The 18001-nt window shown below is 37.0% G+C and overlaps 2 protein-coding genes across 11 annotated transcripts in view; both read right to left on the reverse strand.

The window, feature by feature from the left end:
• Positions 1-14780, reverse strand: part of LOC306843099 (DENN domain-containing protein 2B-like) — a 62502-nt gene extending 47722 nt beyond the window's left edge. For 2 of the 8 annotated variants that reach the window (XR_013781802.1, XR_013781803.1), the window contains exon 1: positions 14613-14742. The gene's annotated coding sequence lies outside the window, so the exon portion shown is untranslated. Of the gene's footprint in view, positions 1-8447; positions 8676-14612 lie in introns of those variants that run through there. The other 6 variants (XR_013781804.1, XM_079374365.1, XR_013781805.1 and 3 more) reach the window with 5 other exon arrangements.
• On the reverse strand, positions 14613-17387 carry LOC306843136 (transmembrane protein 9B). 3 transcript variants are annotated; one of them, XM_079374427.1, is made up of 5 exons: positions 17115-17387; positions 16752-16843; positions 16532-16640; positions 16312-16446; positions 14613-16148 (listed from the first exon to the last, which is right to left on the reverse strand). In XM_079374427.1, the coding sequence occupies exons 1-5, from the start codon at positions 17211-17213 to the stop codon at positions 15993-15995; spliced, it is 591 nt and encodes a 196-aa protein (XP_079230553.1). In that variant the 5' UTR covers positions 17214-17387; the 3' UTR covers positions 14613-15992. The 3 variants fall into 3 exon arrangements, with proteins under 3 accessions (XP_079230553.1, XP_079230555.1, XP_079230554.1); XM_079374429.1 differs by having other exon boundaries at positions 14989-16148; positions 17287-17387; XM_079374428.1 differs by having other exon boundaries at positions 14989-16148; positions 16752-16921.
• Positions 17388-18001: the final 614 nt, after the last annotated feature.

An 18001-nucleotide genomic window follows, 5' to 3' on the forward strand; every position in this document is an offset into this window, starting at 1 on the left:
TTCAAGTTGTAAAAGACATTTAATTCACACTTTAAGTGAACCTTAGTCCCCCGGTCGACCTGATCATCTACAAGATGGATTAAAATGCTGATAAAGCCTAGAAAAGATAAGACATAAACACATGACAAAATGATTGAAATGTTAAAATGGGGGGGAAAAATAAAATGATAATAATAAAATAAACCACTTTTATTCTGTGGCACCTAAAAAAATAATTTGGCGCCTAAGTTTTTCTTTTATAGGAGCCAATGGCTCCTTACTCGATTTTTTTGTCTGGAGCCCTGTATATCTAAAAAGGTTTCAGTACTCTTTTTTTCACAGTATCTCTCCACCGATACTACCAGCTGTGCTTTCTCTCTCCCTTCTCTTTGATGAGTTTTTTGACTGTTTTACTATCTCAAGAAGTTTTCAGTAAAGGGGTCATATGATGCGATTTCAAGTTTTCCTTTCTCTTTGGAGTGTTACAAGCTGCTTGTGCATAGATAAGATCCCTGAAGTTGCAAAGATTAAAGTCTCAAAACCAAAGAGATATTCTTTATAAAAGTTAAGACTCTGCCACGCCCAGCCCCCCCCCCCCTCCCTCCCTTCCCTAAAATGGCTCATTTAAACACGCCCCCATGTCTACGTCACAGTGTGGGAAGATTTGCCAAACGCCGGCCAAATGTATACGCAATGAATTAGACCCAACTATTAGACTGTGTGCAGCGCATTTTACTGAGAACTATTTCCTGAACCTGGAAGAGTAGCCTACAGTGCTGGCTTGCACAAAGGCTGTTTCTATAAAGTGGGGCAATTCCAACTTTGCAAGGACAGTCTGGCGCTTCTGACTCACAGCCTGTAAGTATGTTTCAGCCACTGACTATTCAAACGTGAGTTTTGAGCAGTGTAGAGTAGTGCTTGTTGTTTGTCGTTTCTCCAATTACAAATGTAGACATGGTAATTAGGGATGCACCGATACCACTTTTTCCAGTACTTGCCCGATGCCGATACTTTTATTTTTGGTACTTGCCGATACAGAGTACCGATACTGATAGTTTCATTACATTTGTACATTTTTTAAATATTGGGTACAGAAACCAAAAGAGTATGTATAATGTTAATTGGTTAACTTCATTTATCAAATAAATACAGTCAAACCAAAATTTATTCAAACACCTTTAAAATTTCTCACATTATCACGGTTTATTCGCTATAGTTTAGAAAATAGTAATAAAATATAACAAGAACTCAGAGTAAAACCGTGTCTGAACAAATTCAGCTTGATAATGTCAGATAACTTTGATAGAAAGGTACATAATGGATTACAATCAACCAAAAATTATTCAGACAGCTGTTAGTATGACAATATTTACACAACTATCAGTACTCTGTCGGGCCACCCTTAGCCTTAATGACAGCCTGTAGTCTCCTGGGCATGCTGTAAACCAGGTTCATGCAAACCTGAACTTCAGTTTTTTTTCCCCAGACTTGGTCTGAATAATTTTTTGTCTCAAATTTGTACCAATTTTACTGGTAGTCCACTGCATGAAGAATTTTTGGTTATAATAGGTCACAGTTTACTTTATTTTGATTTGACTGTATAATATCTTCGGTTATTTTCACACTTAATTATGCCCATTAAAATGTATTTTACAAGTTTTTGTTACTTTCACTGTTCATTTTTTTGCTCTATGGTACATCATCTTTAATTTAATAGCATTAGAGCTGCTCCATTGCAGCGGCTCAGTACTGTAATTACGCGTTTTGCTGTTATAATGCAGGGAACCACTCCTTATAAATCTCCTAACTGTGATATTTTCAGAAATAAAAGTTGCTTTTTTTCATCTGAAACGTGCTGCAATTTATATTCCAAAGCCACTCATATAACATCATGAAGCAAGCAAAACACAGAACATAGCGCATAGGCTGTTAGTTTCACTTTCGCCAGAATGTCGTGAATGCTTACGTTGAAAATAAATGATGGTTTATAGTGAATACCCCTATAAATTGTCTTATATTTACGATTTAGTTTTAAGCCAAATGACGCGTGTGCCAAGTGAGCGATCATCAATAAAGATCACACAACAGAAGTGCGCGCACACACTCTCTCCCTCCCTCCCTACCGTTAAGTAAGTCGTGTATTGTTTTAACTTACTTGTTTTTGACATATCCAACCGAACTACAAACTATCCAGTGATGTCTGTGAGAAAGGGATATTAACTCGACGAGCTCGCGCATCTGCGCCGCCGCACGCTCAATCCACTCAGCGTGCTTTGCTTAGCCCATCAGCTCGCGCACATCAGCTATGCAGGCATCAATACTGAATCTTTAACATTCATTTCATTGCATGCATATACTTCGTAGACATCCTTAATCTCTAATAACCATTAGCGATAACCAGGGAACTGATGTTGAACTGGCCTTCTGGGTTGGCCTACAAATGACTGACGTCATGACTGAACAGCTCCACAGCCACAGAGAGGCCACCTCTCCATTAGCAATTTCAGCAACAGAAGAGAGAACATCTTTGTTCAATGTGTCCTTGAACAGAAGGTGGTTAAAAAGTAAGCTCCTTTATCAGTGACTCGTATAAACACTATCTGACCAGCTTCCTCGGGTGAGCGACACAGTGAGGAATGTTAAGGGTTCAAGACGAGACCATCGGGCCACGGCCTTGTCAGCGACGACAGGTCAACTGACTAGCGGAGCGGTGCTCTATTCAAAAGGAATGCACTAATATTTGCCCCGTCCGTCAAAGCAGACATTCAACACATTAGAGTTTCTGAAAGAGGAGGAATTCTTAAACTGACAGGGAGGGATTCATTTAACGTCAATAAACATGACACCATGGACAGGGTAGATATTTTTCATTACTATAGCACAGAGATCACATAAATTTGGGGTTTAAGCTTCGCTCGTTTTGCTGATCATTGACCAAAAAGTTATTTATTTTCTCTGGAAAAAAAAACAAAACAACACAGCCTCATTGAACCTGAATAGCAGAAGTTGACTTGCGTCCAATCAAAATAATTCTGCACAAGATGAAAAGTTTTAATTCTATTTTCCTGTCAATAGGGTGAATTAGTCTTCTGGGACTGTTTGCACCTTTGACTTCTCCAGTGTACCATGATCAGATCTAAGGTGTCCCAGATTACCCTTATTCACCCTACATTCGCCAAAATGGTCCCGGCTGATCAGCCACTAAGCCTTTAACATCTCCAAAACAAGCAACCACATATTCTCAGCTGCTCCTACACGTCAAAACCCCTAAGAGAAAATGAACATGGTTTTGCATTCACCAGAGACCATTTTGTACAAGAGACGATTACTCTTCCTCTTTTCTTTCCTCGTAGCCTGTAAACTCCAAGTCTATGTTGTTATTAACAAATCAGACATAACTGTGTGAAAATGGGGGTTAGATTACAGCATAAATACCACAGGAAAGAGAGACCCCCCTTCCAGGTTCTTAGCTCGCACCGTCATATGGTCCTCATCAGGGTTCTGGCTGAGATTTATATACTGCACGAGGTACGTTAATGCTGCTGTTATCAGCCAAGTACGTCGTGTTTAGATTGAGGCAAGAAAAGATGATCAATGCGTCTGTGGTGTTATGAGGAGTTTTTAAACATGCTCCCACCTGGGCGAATCCCTCTGGTACCGCTAATTAAAATTTCCCTGAAAGGTCTGGCGGGAAAAAGGAAAAGGCATAGCATACGAGCGGGGTGTCTTTTGTTTCCTTTTCACTCGGTTTCAATCCTGAGTCCACAGAGCCTGTGAATAATGACAGAGGGTTTGTCTCTGTGTTGGGGGGGCGGTGGGGTGGAGGGAATTTTTGTACCCTGTCGAGCTGCTTAAACGTCTTTCCTTCTGAGTCTTTCATGAACTGTGGAACTTGGTCTGTCTCAGCGCCCAGCAGCTGCACGCTCCCCACACAATACCCACGATTCCTTGCTCCCATAGTGCTGACTGGACAGGCCAGATGGAACCAATTTTAAAGCCATTTTCAGTCTCTGTCTTCCCTGACTTTCAGCTGTTTACAGTTCTTTCTGTTTTCCAAGTCACTATAGCGAAAGGAGAGATTCACACATTGAGGAAACTGCATAATGTTGCTCACAAAGTGAAATGTGGAAATCTGAAAATAAGTGGTAAAGATCTAGTTTGATTTTGGTGCTCATTTGATTGAAATTGTTGAGGTTCTTCAATTCGTTTATGACTTTCAATCAAGCGTGAATTCAAAATCCTATAGGTATCCTACTAACCTTCAACTATGCAAACACTGAAAATAGAAACGTGTATATAAAACAAGTGTCCATTCAGTTCAAAAGACTGAAAGCAGTCATTTTCCATAAACAATTTAGTACATTGTACTTACCAGGATTTACAGAGTAAATATTGTGTTTTATCAGGCAGACTGAAGACAGAACAGTTGCTCACAATGAGCTAATAAAACCTTATAGAGCTCCTATGAAATCCCAGTAGTGGCAAATATTATTTTAAAGGGATAGTTCATCTCAAAGTCTTTCATTATTTGCTCTTATTTGCTTTCCCTCATGTGGTTTCAAACCTGTTTACGGTTTCTTTTGTGCAGCACGAAAAAAACCAAAAGAGATTCTTAACGCATATCTTCTTCATAGAACAGATCAAAGTAATAATAAAAAAAGATTACTCCAAAAGTAGCATAGCCTGCATGATTCATATACTATATTTCAAGCTATACCATAATTACAGACATAAGAAACCGATAGAAGTCAAAAGTCAAGATCAAATGGAAGTAGCGACAAATCTTTTCTTATGCATTTTGATGTACAGTCAAGTGAAGCAGATAATCAAAAAAGGGGTAGGATAAGGTAAGGCTCTATTCATTGGTCGTTAATTGGATTTTTAGATGTGGCCACTGCACTCAAAAATGAATTCTGACTTGCAGTTGATTGTAAACAGACTAGCAAGATGAGTTTAAGCGGAGTAAATTATTAGAAGTCCGGCATATTTCTCCAGAAAGAAATCCGTTGAGTTATGACAATGTGATTGTGAACACTGAAAGGTAAAAATAAATAAGTCGTTGTAAGTCAAATGTAAGTCGTTGTAAATGTGTCTCGTTGCAAGTTGTAAGCCGCTTTGGATAAAAGCTAAATGACAAAATGTAAATAAATAAATAAAAATAACATACATAAATGACTCGTTGACAATGAGATCTCTAATATGCATTTATAAAATAGACATGGTAAATGTTCATTTCATTCTGACTTCAAACTGTTATGATCATCTTCCCCTCTGCCAAAGCTCTAAAATCACATTTATTTGTGACTCTAAAATGTTATTGGCTCTCTTATGGTATCTAAATGTGATGCACCAGTTCCAACGTGCGAAATAATGAAATCTGACAGACGCAGCAGAAGGGAATCGCTTCAGAGAGTAACAAACTATATTTCAATCTGTTCTCAGATGTCAGAAGATTGGGGTCAGTAAAATGAATTTTTTATTAAGGGAAAAAGATTAAACTGATCAAAAGTGACAGTAAATACACTATATTGCCAGAAGTATTGAGTCACCCCCTTCTAATGAACATGTTTGACTAATTTAGTAATTTCCATGAGTACAAATCTTAATGTTTAAGCATATAATTATATTCTAGGGAATTGTTTTTAATTTTATAGCATGATGAGTTTTTGGCTCAAGGTCTGCATTTAAAGTCACACCAGAAGAGTTCAGCTGGGATCAGGACTTGCCTTTCTGCAGACCAGTCAAGTTCTTCCACACTGACTGAATCAATCATTTCTTTTTGAACCGTGCCTTAGACACAGAGGCACTGTCATCTTAGACTAGAAAAGGGTTCTGTCCAAACTGTTGCTGTAAAATTAAAAACACACAATTCCCTAGAATATCATTATATGCTTTAACATTAAGATTTGTACTAATAGAAATGACTAAAATAGTCAAACCTGTTCATTAGAAGGGGGTGACCCAATACTTTTGGCAATATAGTGTTTATAATGTTAAACAAAATCTATTTCAAATAAACGTACTTTCTACTCATTAAAGAATACTGAAAAAAAGTGTATCACAGTTCCCACAAAAATATCAAGCAGCATTGAAAATTGATAATATTAAGAAATGTTTCTTGTGCACCAATTCAGCATATGTGAATGATTTCTGAAGGATCGTGTGACACTGAAAACAGTAATGGCTGCTGAAAATTCAGCTTTACAGTCACAAGATTTTCAAATATATATAAAAATATGAAATGGTTATTTTAAATTGTGATAATATTTCACAAGATTTTTTATTATTCTAAAACTGCAACCTCTGTGAACATAAGAGGCTTCAAATGGCTATCAAAAACATTTATAAAACCTTATCAACCCCATACATTTGAATGGTAGTAATTGTATGGACCACTGGAGAGCCTGACAGATATGGCCACTACAAGGAGCTACACTAATAAACTTCTGTCTCAGTTTGTGTTACATGAAAAAACACACACACAAAGACAAATTAACGGTAACAGTATTTTCATTTTTGGGTGAACTATTCCTTTACACACCAAGCAATTTCAGTCATGTAACGAAACCAGATTTGTACATGTTGAGGCATCAGACTTGCATCATAGTCTATTGTGTTTGGTAGTTTACAGTGCATCACAGATTTGAGGGATGTTACACAACAAAAAGACAAAAGGCTTACCACTGACTCATATAAACCTAGAATAAGCCCTAGTTTTGTTGGATTGACAGGTGACATGCACGGTTTCTGTGTAATACCAATGACACACAACATTACACCAAGTTCCTTGATATGACTGCCCACCCTAGACTGAAGAAGTTATTCAAGGACAGCTATAATAAAATCACTCCTTAGACATGTATGATAAATGTTTTATTAAAGCCTAGATATGACACATTTTGAAGCACATCATGTCATCTCTGGTCAGCCATTTATTAAAGCAAGTCACAACTTGTTTCCTTTTAAAAGTGTCTGAAAATTACAGGTGTGTCAGAAGAAAAACCACAATGCACAGTCCCTTAAAGGCAATGATGCCCATTCAGTACACTACATTGAAAAGGATTTTACAAGTTCAATTGTTCTTTTGTTATAGCCATGTTTGCTGTCATGCACAAATCGCTTCCAGGAACGTTCTTAGGAAAAAAATGCAATCACACACTAAAACAATTACTATTATCGAGCTACTAAATTTAACCATGAAAGAGCATAATGAAAATCGTTCTACATCTCGATTAAAAAGTCAATAAATAGAATCTGGGAAGAAAAAAGCATAAATACACAAGTAGTACTACACGTAATACTGTTTGACACAAGATTCAGTGGAAATAAGAGTCCTTGCATCACTGTTATTTCAGCTGACACAGTGTGCTCACAAAATCACATTCATTGTGAAATGACAAGCTATGGATCAGCTAGAGCTTAACTTTATGAAAAGGTTTGTTACACATTATGATGGTGGCTGTCTATTTTGTTCAAGGTTTGGTGGTGACATCCCATCCTGATCCATATTGCGCAAGCACTGGACAGAGAACAGAGCGGCTCCCATAATTGAGCTGACAATCCAGACCAATGAGAAGGAAGGGTCATTGTTCCAATAGCACAATAGACAGTCTGTTCAGAAAGCTCGGAAAAAAGACCCTGCAGCTGCAGTAGCTGCCAAAACTGAAAGCAGGGGGCACTGTATACTTGAACAGTGATCATGTAACCTTCATGTGTACATGCCTGTGGGTGTGTGCGCACAAATAAGTGCATGATTTTAGTGGAAACAACTGAAATGTGCCTTTATCCGCTGTCAATCCTCTCTCATTCAACATTTACATTTTACAGTTACGCAACTGGCAGATGCATTTAAGCAAAGAGGATTACACTGCATTCATAGTATTGTTTTTAATTAATGTATCATTCTCTGGGAATCGAATCCATAACCTTGGCACTGCTAATGCCATGCTCAACAACAATTGCTTTGGCCACTAAACCAATCGATAAACATTTTGTGCTCAGAGAAAGCACAAAAGAGAAATCAGAGAAAGATATAAACCAGACTTGACCTTGGCTGTTCCTCAAATAGAATAAAACTATCACACGACTGAGTTAACAGACAAGATTCGTATGAGTTGTGAAATTAACGTACCAAATAAGGTAAAAGCATATGGCTTTATACAGTTCAACATTTTTAACAAAAAGTCATGTTCTGAGCAACATTTACAAATAAAACAGCTACTATTCATTTTGGCTGTGCCTCCAAAGCGAGTGAGCTGCCTAACTAGACTAGATATTTGGACTGCATGTTTTTGAGCATTTTGAGGAATCACAAACGTTCCGAATGATATGCATTTTTGTTCCATGATGCTCAAAAAGGCTTTCCAGCAAGCAAGTTCACTAGGTTTTGACACACAGCCTTTGTTTGCGATTGACTGTGCTCGTTCTCATACAATGTAACCCCCGCTAGAATGAGATAAAAGTTTTACCTGAAAGTAACGTCCCGCTGTTCGTGCCATTTTGTTCAGGCTCTCATAAAAACACTCGCAGCGATTGCAAAAACTCATCGATTTGCCGGTAATACCTGGAACTTTTCCCTAAACTTCCAAGCATGTCCTTTCAAGCGGGTAAATCCCTCCCTACTTGAGAACTCTTTCTGGCAGAAGGCTGAGCTAGTCGCCATGGAGACGGATTGTTTTGCCCCCTCCACTCGCTTCTCCACGTTCTCGCGCTCCCACACGAAACCAAACAGGCTCTTTTTCTCACACAAGCCACATGGATTTGAACTTTACACGGTATGTTACAATGGCAAATTAAGCGAGGTTAAAATAAGTTCCTTTCACATTTCACAGATAACTATTTTGCCTGATGGTTCCACAGACCAGAAGAACTCCTTGTTTGAACAGGGATAAAAAGCCCATCGTACAAAGCGGTCTCCTCGGACACCGAAGAAGTAGTTGAGGGGCTTCGCAGAGAGATCCATATTAATTGGGCGAATCGAAATCACATGCTATCCCGCTCTACTTCTTTGTAACAGGGTGTCCGCGGGGTCTTAAAAAGTCTTAAATTTAGTTGTATCAAATTTAAGGCCTTAAAAAGTCTTAAATTGTACAAGAAAGTCTTAATTAAGATTTCAAGAGGTCTTAAATTTGCAGACGGAAAGACAATCACACAATTTAAGATATGGGGGAAGAAAATGTATAGCCTATATTTACGGTAACTTATATAATTTCATAGTTAATAATAACGCGAGCAGTGCCATATTTTCTCCAAAAGTCAGCATGATTACAAATGTGATTATTATTATTTTTTTGCAACAGTTCAATAAACAAGAAGTTAATATTAAGAGACTTGCGTTTTAGTCAACATATTTCCTGCTTTTGCTCTATTTCTCCAACAAAATTACTTCCAAACACAGCCACAGCGCTGTTTCGCGTCTCTGAGCAACACGACGGTGATTCACTCCTGAATGAATCAACCGTTTAAATGATTCGGTTCAATCGCAATGACTCTCTTATTAACGAGAACTTACTGCTACCTGCTGGCCGTTTTAATTTCACATTTTAAAGCATCTTCATTTTTTTAAATAATTTCAAACATCAGTGTCCAATGTTTCATGTTTCAAATATCAAAACATTATTAATGCATTTGTAACTGCAGGTTCGCATTTTGTGTCCCTCTGAGCTGCATCAAACAGTGTGTAAATACATTTAAATGCCACTTCAGATGCATTGCAAAGATACATTTTGTTGATACTGATTTCATTTGCTTGGTAATAGCCCAAATGCAAGAATTTGACTCAAAAGATGATGCACACTTTTAGAAAAAATGGCTTAAAGGTAAAAATGCCCATAAAACTTGTTAGAAAAAAATTATTTCTATCACTGCTGACCACACAGAATATGAAGAATATCAAAAAAATTCAGGAGTCAGCTGTAATCTTTAAGATACCAGCACTAAAATATAGATTTACAGACAGTGTAATGTTGGTTGTTATGAAATTTCGAGCAGTGTCCTTCAGTGTCACATTATTGCAGTGGTTGTATGGATGATTTAATATTATGACATTTTGTACACCAGCGGGGCCCATTTTCATGATCTTGCTGAAGAAGGCAAACCCACAGGCTCACAATGAGAAAAGGTAATGTGAAGACTACTTGCTGTAGTGAGCAACATTTATTGATTTGTTTTCTTGCTGCTATGGATTTCATTTCTAATGACTGCAACTTGTTTAGAGCAATTTTACAAAAAGCTTCTTTTGAATTGAAAGCGAACACAAATTCTGTTTAATTGAAGGTAGAGAATAAATCATTTCAGGGTATATTCAGAGTTCAGTATCTTAGACTGCTAAGAGATCTATGATTTACCATTACCCATATGCTACAGACATCTTCAGTTTCTCAGCAGCAGAGTACAAGCATAACACATTGCTAACAGCTATCTAAACTGTGGTATCCAATCACATGTATGTGAAGCATAAGTTCAAGAACAAACAGACAAAGAGCTTTTGAAAGTGTACTTGGAGTGAAGATCCAGCCACTTGCCTCTAAATATGCACAAATTCTGATTTAGCTCAGATTCTTAAGCAATGTATGATGATGGGCAATGGGGTATTTCTACCTTATGAATAGTTGTATAAGTTGTATGATAAGTTTGTGACAAAAAAAACAGCTGTTGAGTGTTAAGTTGACAGGAAAGAAAAGGGTTTCAAGCTATCAAAACTAAACTCCAATACTGAGGCAAATTTATGACTTTAGATGTTAGGAATATCTACGGAACTTTTTTAATTTTAGTGCTAATTGGAGAAAAATAATAGAATGTCAGAACATTTTGAGCAATCTGAAAAGCAAACCTCCATGTTATCCAAGTCTGTCATGAGCTAGTCTAATCTTAAAATCCTGCTTTCAATAGATGAAGTTTGACGCATTAAAAACAGTCTCTGTTGGATTGAAACTTGCGCAAATAAGCAACCTGCTGCCAAATAAGCAACCGCAATAAGAAGCAGGCATCTGTGGTTGAAAAAAGCTTTAGGATGACAACATGTTCATAACTTTCTCTGGAACTTTTTCAAATTGTACCAATACCGCAGCAGAAATGTGGTTTCTAGTGTTGGAAAGTGATGTGAGAGTCTTTCTCAAATCTGTATTAAATTGCTTAGATAATAGCTCAGGGACAGTTATGCCACAGATCAGCGTTCCAAGAACAGTCATTCACTCCAGGTGATATTTAGAGGGAACTAATGCAAGAAGCTCAAGGAAAAATAGAGTTGGGTCAGTCTTAATAATAAGAACAATATAGAAATGTATTTTTGTTGCAAAACCTTGAGAGACTTGTACAATAAAGCTGTCGCGTTTCTATTGCAAAACCCTGTTATGAATCATACAGATGAAATTTGGTATACTATTATATATTAAGGTAAAATCCTAGTTTGTCATGTTACTCTCACGTTGCAAGCGAGCATTCATTATATTTAACCTTGCATCCTGATTTTGAGCAGCCCATGTCAAGAACACATTAGAGGCCAGACTAAACATCTCCCATGGTACAGGATGCCTGTTAGTGTGATCATGACACTAAAATATCCAACTGAAAGCGTTTGCTAGAAATGGACTAATCTAAAAGCCGAACATCCCTTTTTCTAATCATTGGTGTCTAAGTGTTGACCCAATGGAAACAATGCATTCTCAATATGGTCTCTGGATAACCAAGCTCAGCAGTGGGAACCACAACATTGGGCTTAATTCTGTTGTTTTGTGCAGAAAAACATCTACAACTTCTCCACACAGGCTTTGTTTTTAATCGGTTGGCAGCATATAACAACTCCACAAATTCCACGTAAGTGTGTCCAGCACAATAATATTCTAATAAATCCTCACAGCAGCACTTGACTGGTAAGGACTGTGATAAATACTTGAGATGCTTTCTCCTGGGGTATCCCATCATCCCTGTGATTGCAATTACAGAAGTCTCAATGCTCTTTTGGTCTTTTCTCAGAGGATGTTGGTGAAATATGCGGCTGTATTCTTCTGAGGATCTTCTTTTTTAGCATTAAGAACATTTGAACTTGTCTGCTACATACTACATATTAACTTAATGATTAATATTTAACCAAGTTTATACTACTAGTGATTGAGTTAGATTCATTCTGTTGTTTTTAACAAATTTCTAACACTACAAACTACTACTTGGGCCTTGCACCTTTCAAGCGTTATACACTGAGTTTAAAGTTGACTACCAATGGATTGCCTGTAGTGAATGGGTGTTGTCAGAATGAGAGTCACAGCTGATAAAACATCACAATATGATTTTAATCCATTGATTAATGTCTTGTGAAGCCAAAAGCTGCATGTTTGTAAGAAACAAATCCATTATTAAGGCTTTTCATTTTAAACCCTTAGTTCTGGCCTAAATACGAGTCCGTAATGCATAAGCCTCCTCCAGTAAAATGGCCATTCCCTGCTGCCTTCTCACATCAAAATGCATTGACATACTTGTTTAGAAATGGATCGTTTACACTAATAAATGGTGACTGACCTGTGCATATTTCTCACCTGATTAAGACCAGACTTTTTTTTTTTTTTTTTTTACTGAAGAAAGCAATATTGTGGATAGATGACTCATATTTTTATGTTAAAACATCTTATTGATTGATATGTTTCTTACAAACACAGATTTCACAAGACATTAATTGATGTACATGAAGTTGTGTGGATTACTTGTGAATTATTATGTTTTTATCAACTATATGAACTCACATTAAGACGGCACCCATTCACCACACAGGATCCATTGGTGGTCTACATCTTGGATGGCCTGATGGTGGGTAAATGTTCAGCAGATTTTCTTTCTGTTTTTTTTTTTTTTTTTTTTTTTTTGTGTGTGTGTGTGGGGGGGTGAACTACTCCTTTTACATGTTAAATTCCCATGATGGAAAACATAATAACTGTTTGGTTTTTAGGGTATTTCCTTTTGTCTTATTTGTCAATTTCAAATACATTTCCACTACCAAGTCAATTACAAGTCAAAAGTACAATTTACACCTGTTAAAGTAGTTAGGTGCATGAGAAACATTATGCCTGACCCATTAAATTGATTCCTCTTCCTTGAACACATTTGTAAGGGCTCCATCAGTCATGTTCAGCAAAACCCACAAAATCTCCAAAATACAACAGTGTCTGTTTCCAACAGCCCTGAATGTTCACCACACCCTTACCACAAAATATTCCTGTCACAATCGTTCTGTTCAGGCATTTAAAAATACAAAGCAGGATATTGTATTCAATAATCAAGTTATACTTGGATAATGTTCAAAATATGGGAAAATGTTTTTTTGTATTATGGGTCATTCTACAAAACGGAAGCCATTAGCGTTTACAATGTAACCTACATAGGTCTAAAAATTTATTTAACAATAAATAACTGATGCAAGATGAAATAATCATTAAATGTCTTAATATAGACATTTTTGTAACACAACACAAAAATAGTATAGTTCAGAGTGGTCTTCAAACTTCTCCTTGATGTATTTTTATAACCAAAATACATGAAAATGAAAGGTAGCATTTTGGAACTTGAGCACAAGCATGTCAGCCCAATTACCATCAACTCAGTTACCTTTCTGAAAGCATAATTGCATCTTTTAGCTTGAGATAATAACACTTAAACACATAATGTGCCTGACAAAATGTTTAAAAATGTGCATATATTTTGACATCAATATGAACCATTGTTTCCAGAGTTTCTTGCAATGTTGCAATGACAGAATTACATTTTTAACAAGGGCAAGGGCACACCAAAAAGAAACAATTCAAGATAGCTATGTCAAGGAACCATGATAAGCCAATGGGAAAGGACAGACAGCCTTGAGGGAGGCAGAGACGCACTCAGAAAGAGAGAGATACAGAGAGAGCTGTGGTTTGTGCCCTAATCATTTCCCACATTGTGGCCCCTGGGGGACAGACCACCAGATGATGGGGTTATTTATCACAGAGATAAGAAAGAGTGTAAAAACAGTGAACTGTTGCTGTTAGTCTGAGGTCAGACTGAAAACGTAATCTAAATTTCAGATATTACCAGCAATAGCAAAACTCAACCAATGAGCACAAAAGAATTCGTTGTAAAAAATAAATATATATAACCATTTCTTTTCATACCATCAGTTTTCTCAGTGATTTTAGGTTTAAGGGCGCCTCCTTGTTTCTGGTTCACAGTAAAACACCACAGAGGAGTTTATGAGTCTCCAATGCACACACAATCCATCCTGATTATTAGGCTACTGTCATCCACTGCTCTCATAGTCGTGTTTATTATACCTCTTATAATAAAGGACATTTTTCTTTTCACAGTTCTAGCGACTTCAAAACACATTCGAGGCTCAGTCCATTTTAATTGTTCGTACCCAAACGCATGCAAACTTTTCTTTTATGCTGTTATTATTAACCTTTTATTTAGCTTTAACTCTTATTTATATTTTTCGGTTATGCTTTTATTTGTCTCTACAGACAACTTAGGTCATTTAAAATCCTCTGTAGCATTATTACCATCAATTGTAAAGATTTTTTCATGTAGCCTATATATATATCCATGCACAAAACAAGAAGCTCAAAAGAGCTGGAGCAGCGAACATAAAGACAGTCAGATAAAGAAATCCCTACCTTTTGTTGGTAAGTGACGCTGGTGTTGTCAAGGTTACTTTTTCACATATCCATGCTGTGTAAGTTTGTTAGTTTTCAGTGGAGCGCGTTCTGATCTATCTGTCCCAGTGTTTTTGGCTGGGAGGAGGAGGAGGAGGAGGGAGCACAGGAAATGATGAGAACCGTTATGTGAGAAATGTGATATGCATATGTTAAACTATTTCACGTTGTCTAGTTCGTTCATGAGGTAAATAATGTTGGGTAAACTAATACGCTCAGCTTTTCAGTAAAAGGCTTTAAATGAAGTTCACTGTTTATGTTAAAAGTGGTGTATGAGTAGGATATACGGTCACTGAATATTTGAGAGAATTCTCTTACTAATTACAAGTAGTCGGCTCAATTTTATAATCGTTTTTATTTTTATAATTACGCATAAATCTAGCTCTGTTCTTCGACACTAATGCAAAAAAGCCTGTTTGGGAACAGCGCCTCCTGGGGATTAAAAATGCTATTACCATTAACCGAAACTGCGTCATTTGGGCAGCGTGTCTGACAGCGCTGTTATTACCGACGAGAAACCGGAATTCACATATTAACAAAACTGTAATATAAATCAAAAGGTCAAACAGCTCACTTTGTTCAATCGTGTACTTGAACATTTCAATTATTATATATACAGATAGTAATGACAAAGAATATAATTCTGATACAATCAAAGCATGTACCTTATGAATACTGTCCTTAAAAACAACAACAAAAGGAACTGTTGTACACCATAATTAATCTAAATCTACACCAAAATAGAGAAGAACTGAATTGAGAAGTTAGTCATACAGCATATAATTTGGGAACAACGAGAAAACACATTCACTTATTATTATTTACATATAATAGTCGACAGGAAACTGCAAGGTAAGAAAGAGAAGAGTAAGAAAAGAAAAGAGGGGGTAATTTTACACTGTACAATAAGATTGGAAATTAATATTTTGAGTTTAGCTACAATTTTGAAATTTCTATAAAAAGATTTAATGAATAAATGCATCACCCTAACTTTATGAGGAAATTGGCACTTCTATCCCCACATCAAGTTCAGCGTGACTGGACTGCAGTAGAAGTAAACTTTTTTTTTTTTTTTTTGCTAATTTTAGAGTGCATGATTTCAAAATGCAAGAACACAGTGATAATTAATGCAAACTGTCTGCATCAAGCAAACTCTAATAATAACAACAAGGTTTAGTCGCACACATTGGTCAAGACGACAAACCTACACATCAAAAAGAAATGAACACACTGGAGTCACTGGGGGTTGCTCAGGCAGACCAATGAGATGGGTCGGATATCATACCCCGCCTTTAGCACAGTACCAGAACCCACAGATAACAGTCCTGACTGTGAAGGCTTTTAGCTAAGCACCACGTGGCGGTCGAAGACAGATTTGCGCTGTTCTTGGACCTGCCTCTTCCAGCGCTGCTGAGCGTGCTCCACTTTGTTTAGCATGTTAGAGCGAGAGCGAGAACGGGAAAGCACATCATGGGCGTTGGCGAAGGGCTGCTGGTCCTATAACAACAGAGTATAATGTTAGCACACTTTCTAGCATATGACTATCATTAATAACACAAAGATCTACTGGATCTATTAATACATCTATTCCATTACACAGATTTTTATCTCCAAACTACCAATACTTTCAACTTGCATCAAATATTTACAAAACACTTACCCCAACATCATCATCACTCTGAATGAGCTGTGAATGGCCAAACAGCCTTCTCTTCAATATAGGCTCCAACAGTGTCAGATAGACCATATACAACAACAGAAGCCCCAGAATAGACAGGTATGCTATAATAGTGCCCTGTAAAAGAGAGAAAATTTACTATTTCTCTAATATTTTAAATTAATATATTATTTACCATACCATATAAAGACATTGAACTAACTTTGATGGTTCCAGAGCTCCTTTCTTCATATTTGCATTCACAGCGTAAACAGTATGCCTCCACATCTTTGCCTTCAACAGGCATCGGCTCCACCACATGAAGGCAGTTACTGTGAAAATGATTGTATTTGAGAAGTTATGGATCAGTGAATAGAGAGTCATGGGGTTAGTTTATTGCAGAAGTTGCTGTAGACTCGTATTAAGACTAGAAAATCATTTACCAGTCCTTCAAGGAAACGTTTTGATTGTAGATCTGCCCAGCAATTTCCTTATAAGGTGGACAGATACATTTGCACCTGATGTCTTCTGAATTCTGTGAGGAGTGACCACAGATACACAAGCTCATATAAACCAATTAAGTTCCCCATACTTTGGTCAGTTTAGAATCCACCTGATATTGTTTTCGATAAGGAAAATGTTGATTTGTTCATTTGTTATTACGTGTATTTTTGCCTTTTATTTCGCATAAACATTGAACATGCTAACGGCTAGTTAGCACTGCCAACAACACAACAGGTTCACAACTAACATTACACAAAGTATATCGTTTTTGTCTTAAAACAGTGACAAATATCATATTTTACCTTAGCTTCTGATGTTTGTGCGGATAATATCAGCAAGAAACACATTAGCGATGAAAGCGTCAACAAATTGACAGCGGCTCTTGAGGTCAATCGATACATCGTTTCGCTTCCGCTTAAGACAACGTCGTCAAATATTGAAGAGAGATGTACCAGAATAACGAGTAGCTCTTACATTAGCAACGCATGCAGTGGCAAGAACTCTTTTCGGTCCAAATAAACGTCAACAAAACACAGCGTAAGAGCTGCACTGTTTGACACATCAGCTGACCATCAGAAGCCGGTCCGCGCTTTATCACGTCCCTCCGGAAACACGTGGGTGGGAACCATTCTTCCGTGAGACTGATGAGTTCGGCTCTATCTATCGTTCAAAAAACACTCTCTCTTATCACTAGTCAGTCAGGGGCCGGTTGCATAAACTGTTTAGACTAGTCTTAAAAAGTTAGTCATCTAATTTTTTTTCTTTAAGACTGGTCATAACTTTTTTAATTCAGTTATGAAAAGGTAGATTGGTATTATTTGTATTGGAAAAGTAAGACTTATTAGCCCTTTGCAACTGCTAGTTGGTCAAACTAGTTCTTAAGACACAGTCTTAACATGGTGGCTAAGTTTACGCAACTGGCCCCAGGTGTTACCTGCACGATGTTATATGCGTCAAACTGCTTTAGCTACAAACAGATCAGTCACAGTCATTTAATTTGAATTTATTTTAAATGACAGTCTATTTTAACCTATTTATATGTAGGCTAATAGGCCTCATTTTATACAACTTTTTATTCGTAAAACAAGGTTATTTTTTAGATTTGTGGAATGATAAAAAGAGATCCCCTCTTCAAGTTTTGATTATTTAAATGTAATATGTCAACAAAATTTTCAACCTGGCTTTATCC

The sequence above is a fragment of the Barbus barbus genome, assembly GCF_936440315.1.
Source record: "Barbus barbus genome assembly, chromosome: 2".
In the NCBI taxonomy this organism is placed as follows: domain Eukaryota; kingdom Metazoa; phylum Chordata; class Actinopteri; order Cypriniformes; family Cyprinidae; genus Barbus; species Barbus barbus.

Coding starts and splice junctions, on each gene's coding strand:
- LOC306843136 (XM_079374427.1), bottom strand. CDS start 17,213: ATGTATCGATTGACCTCAAGAGCCGCTGTCAATTTGTTGACGCTTTCA. Junction 16,844..17,114: donor CACAAACATCAGAAGCTAAG/GTAAAATATGAT, acceptor CACTCCTCACAG/AATTCAGAAGACATCAGGTG. Junction 16,641..16,751: donor AACGTTTCCTTGAAGGACTG/GTAAATGATTTT, acceptor TCATTTTCACAG/TAACTGCCTTCATGTGGTGG.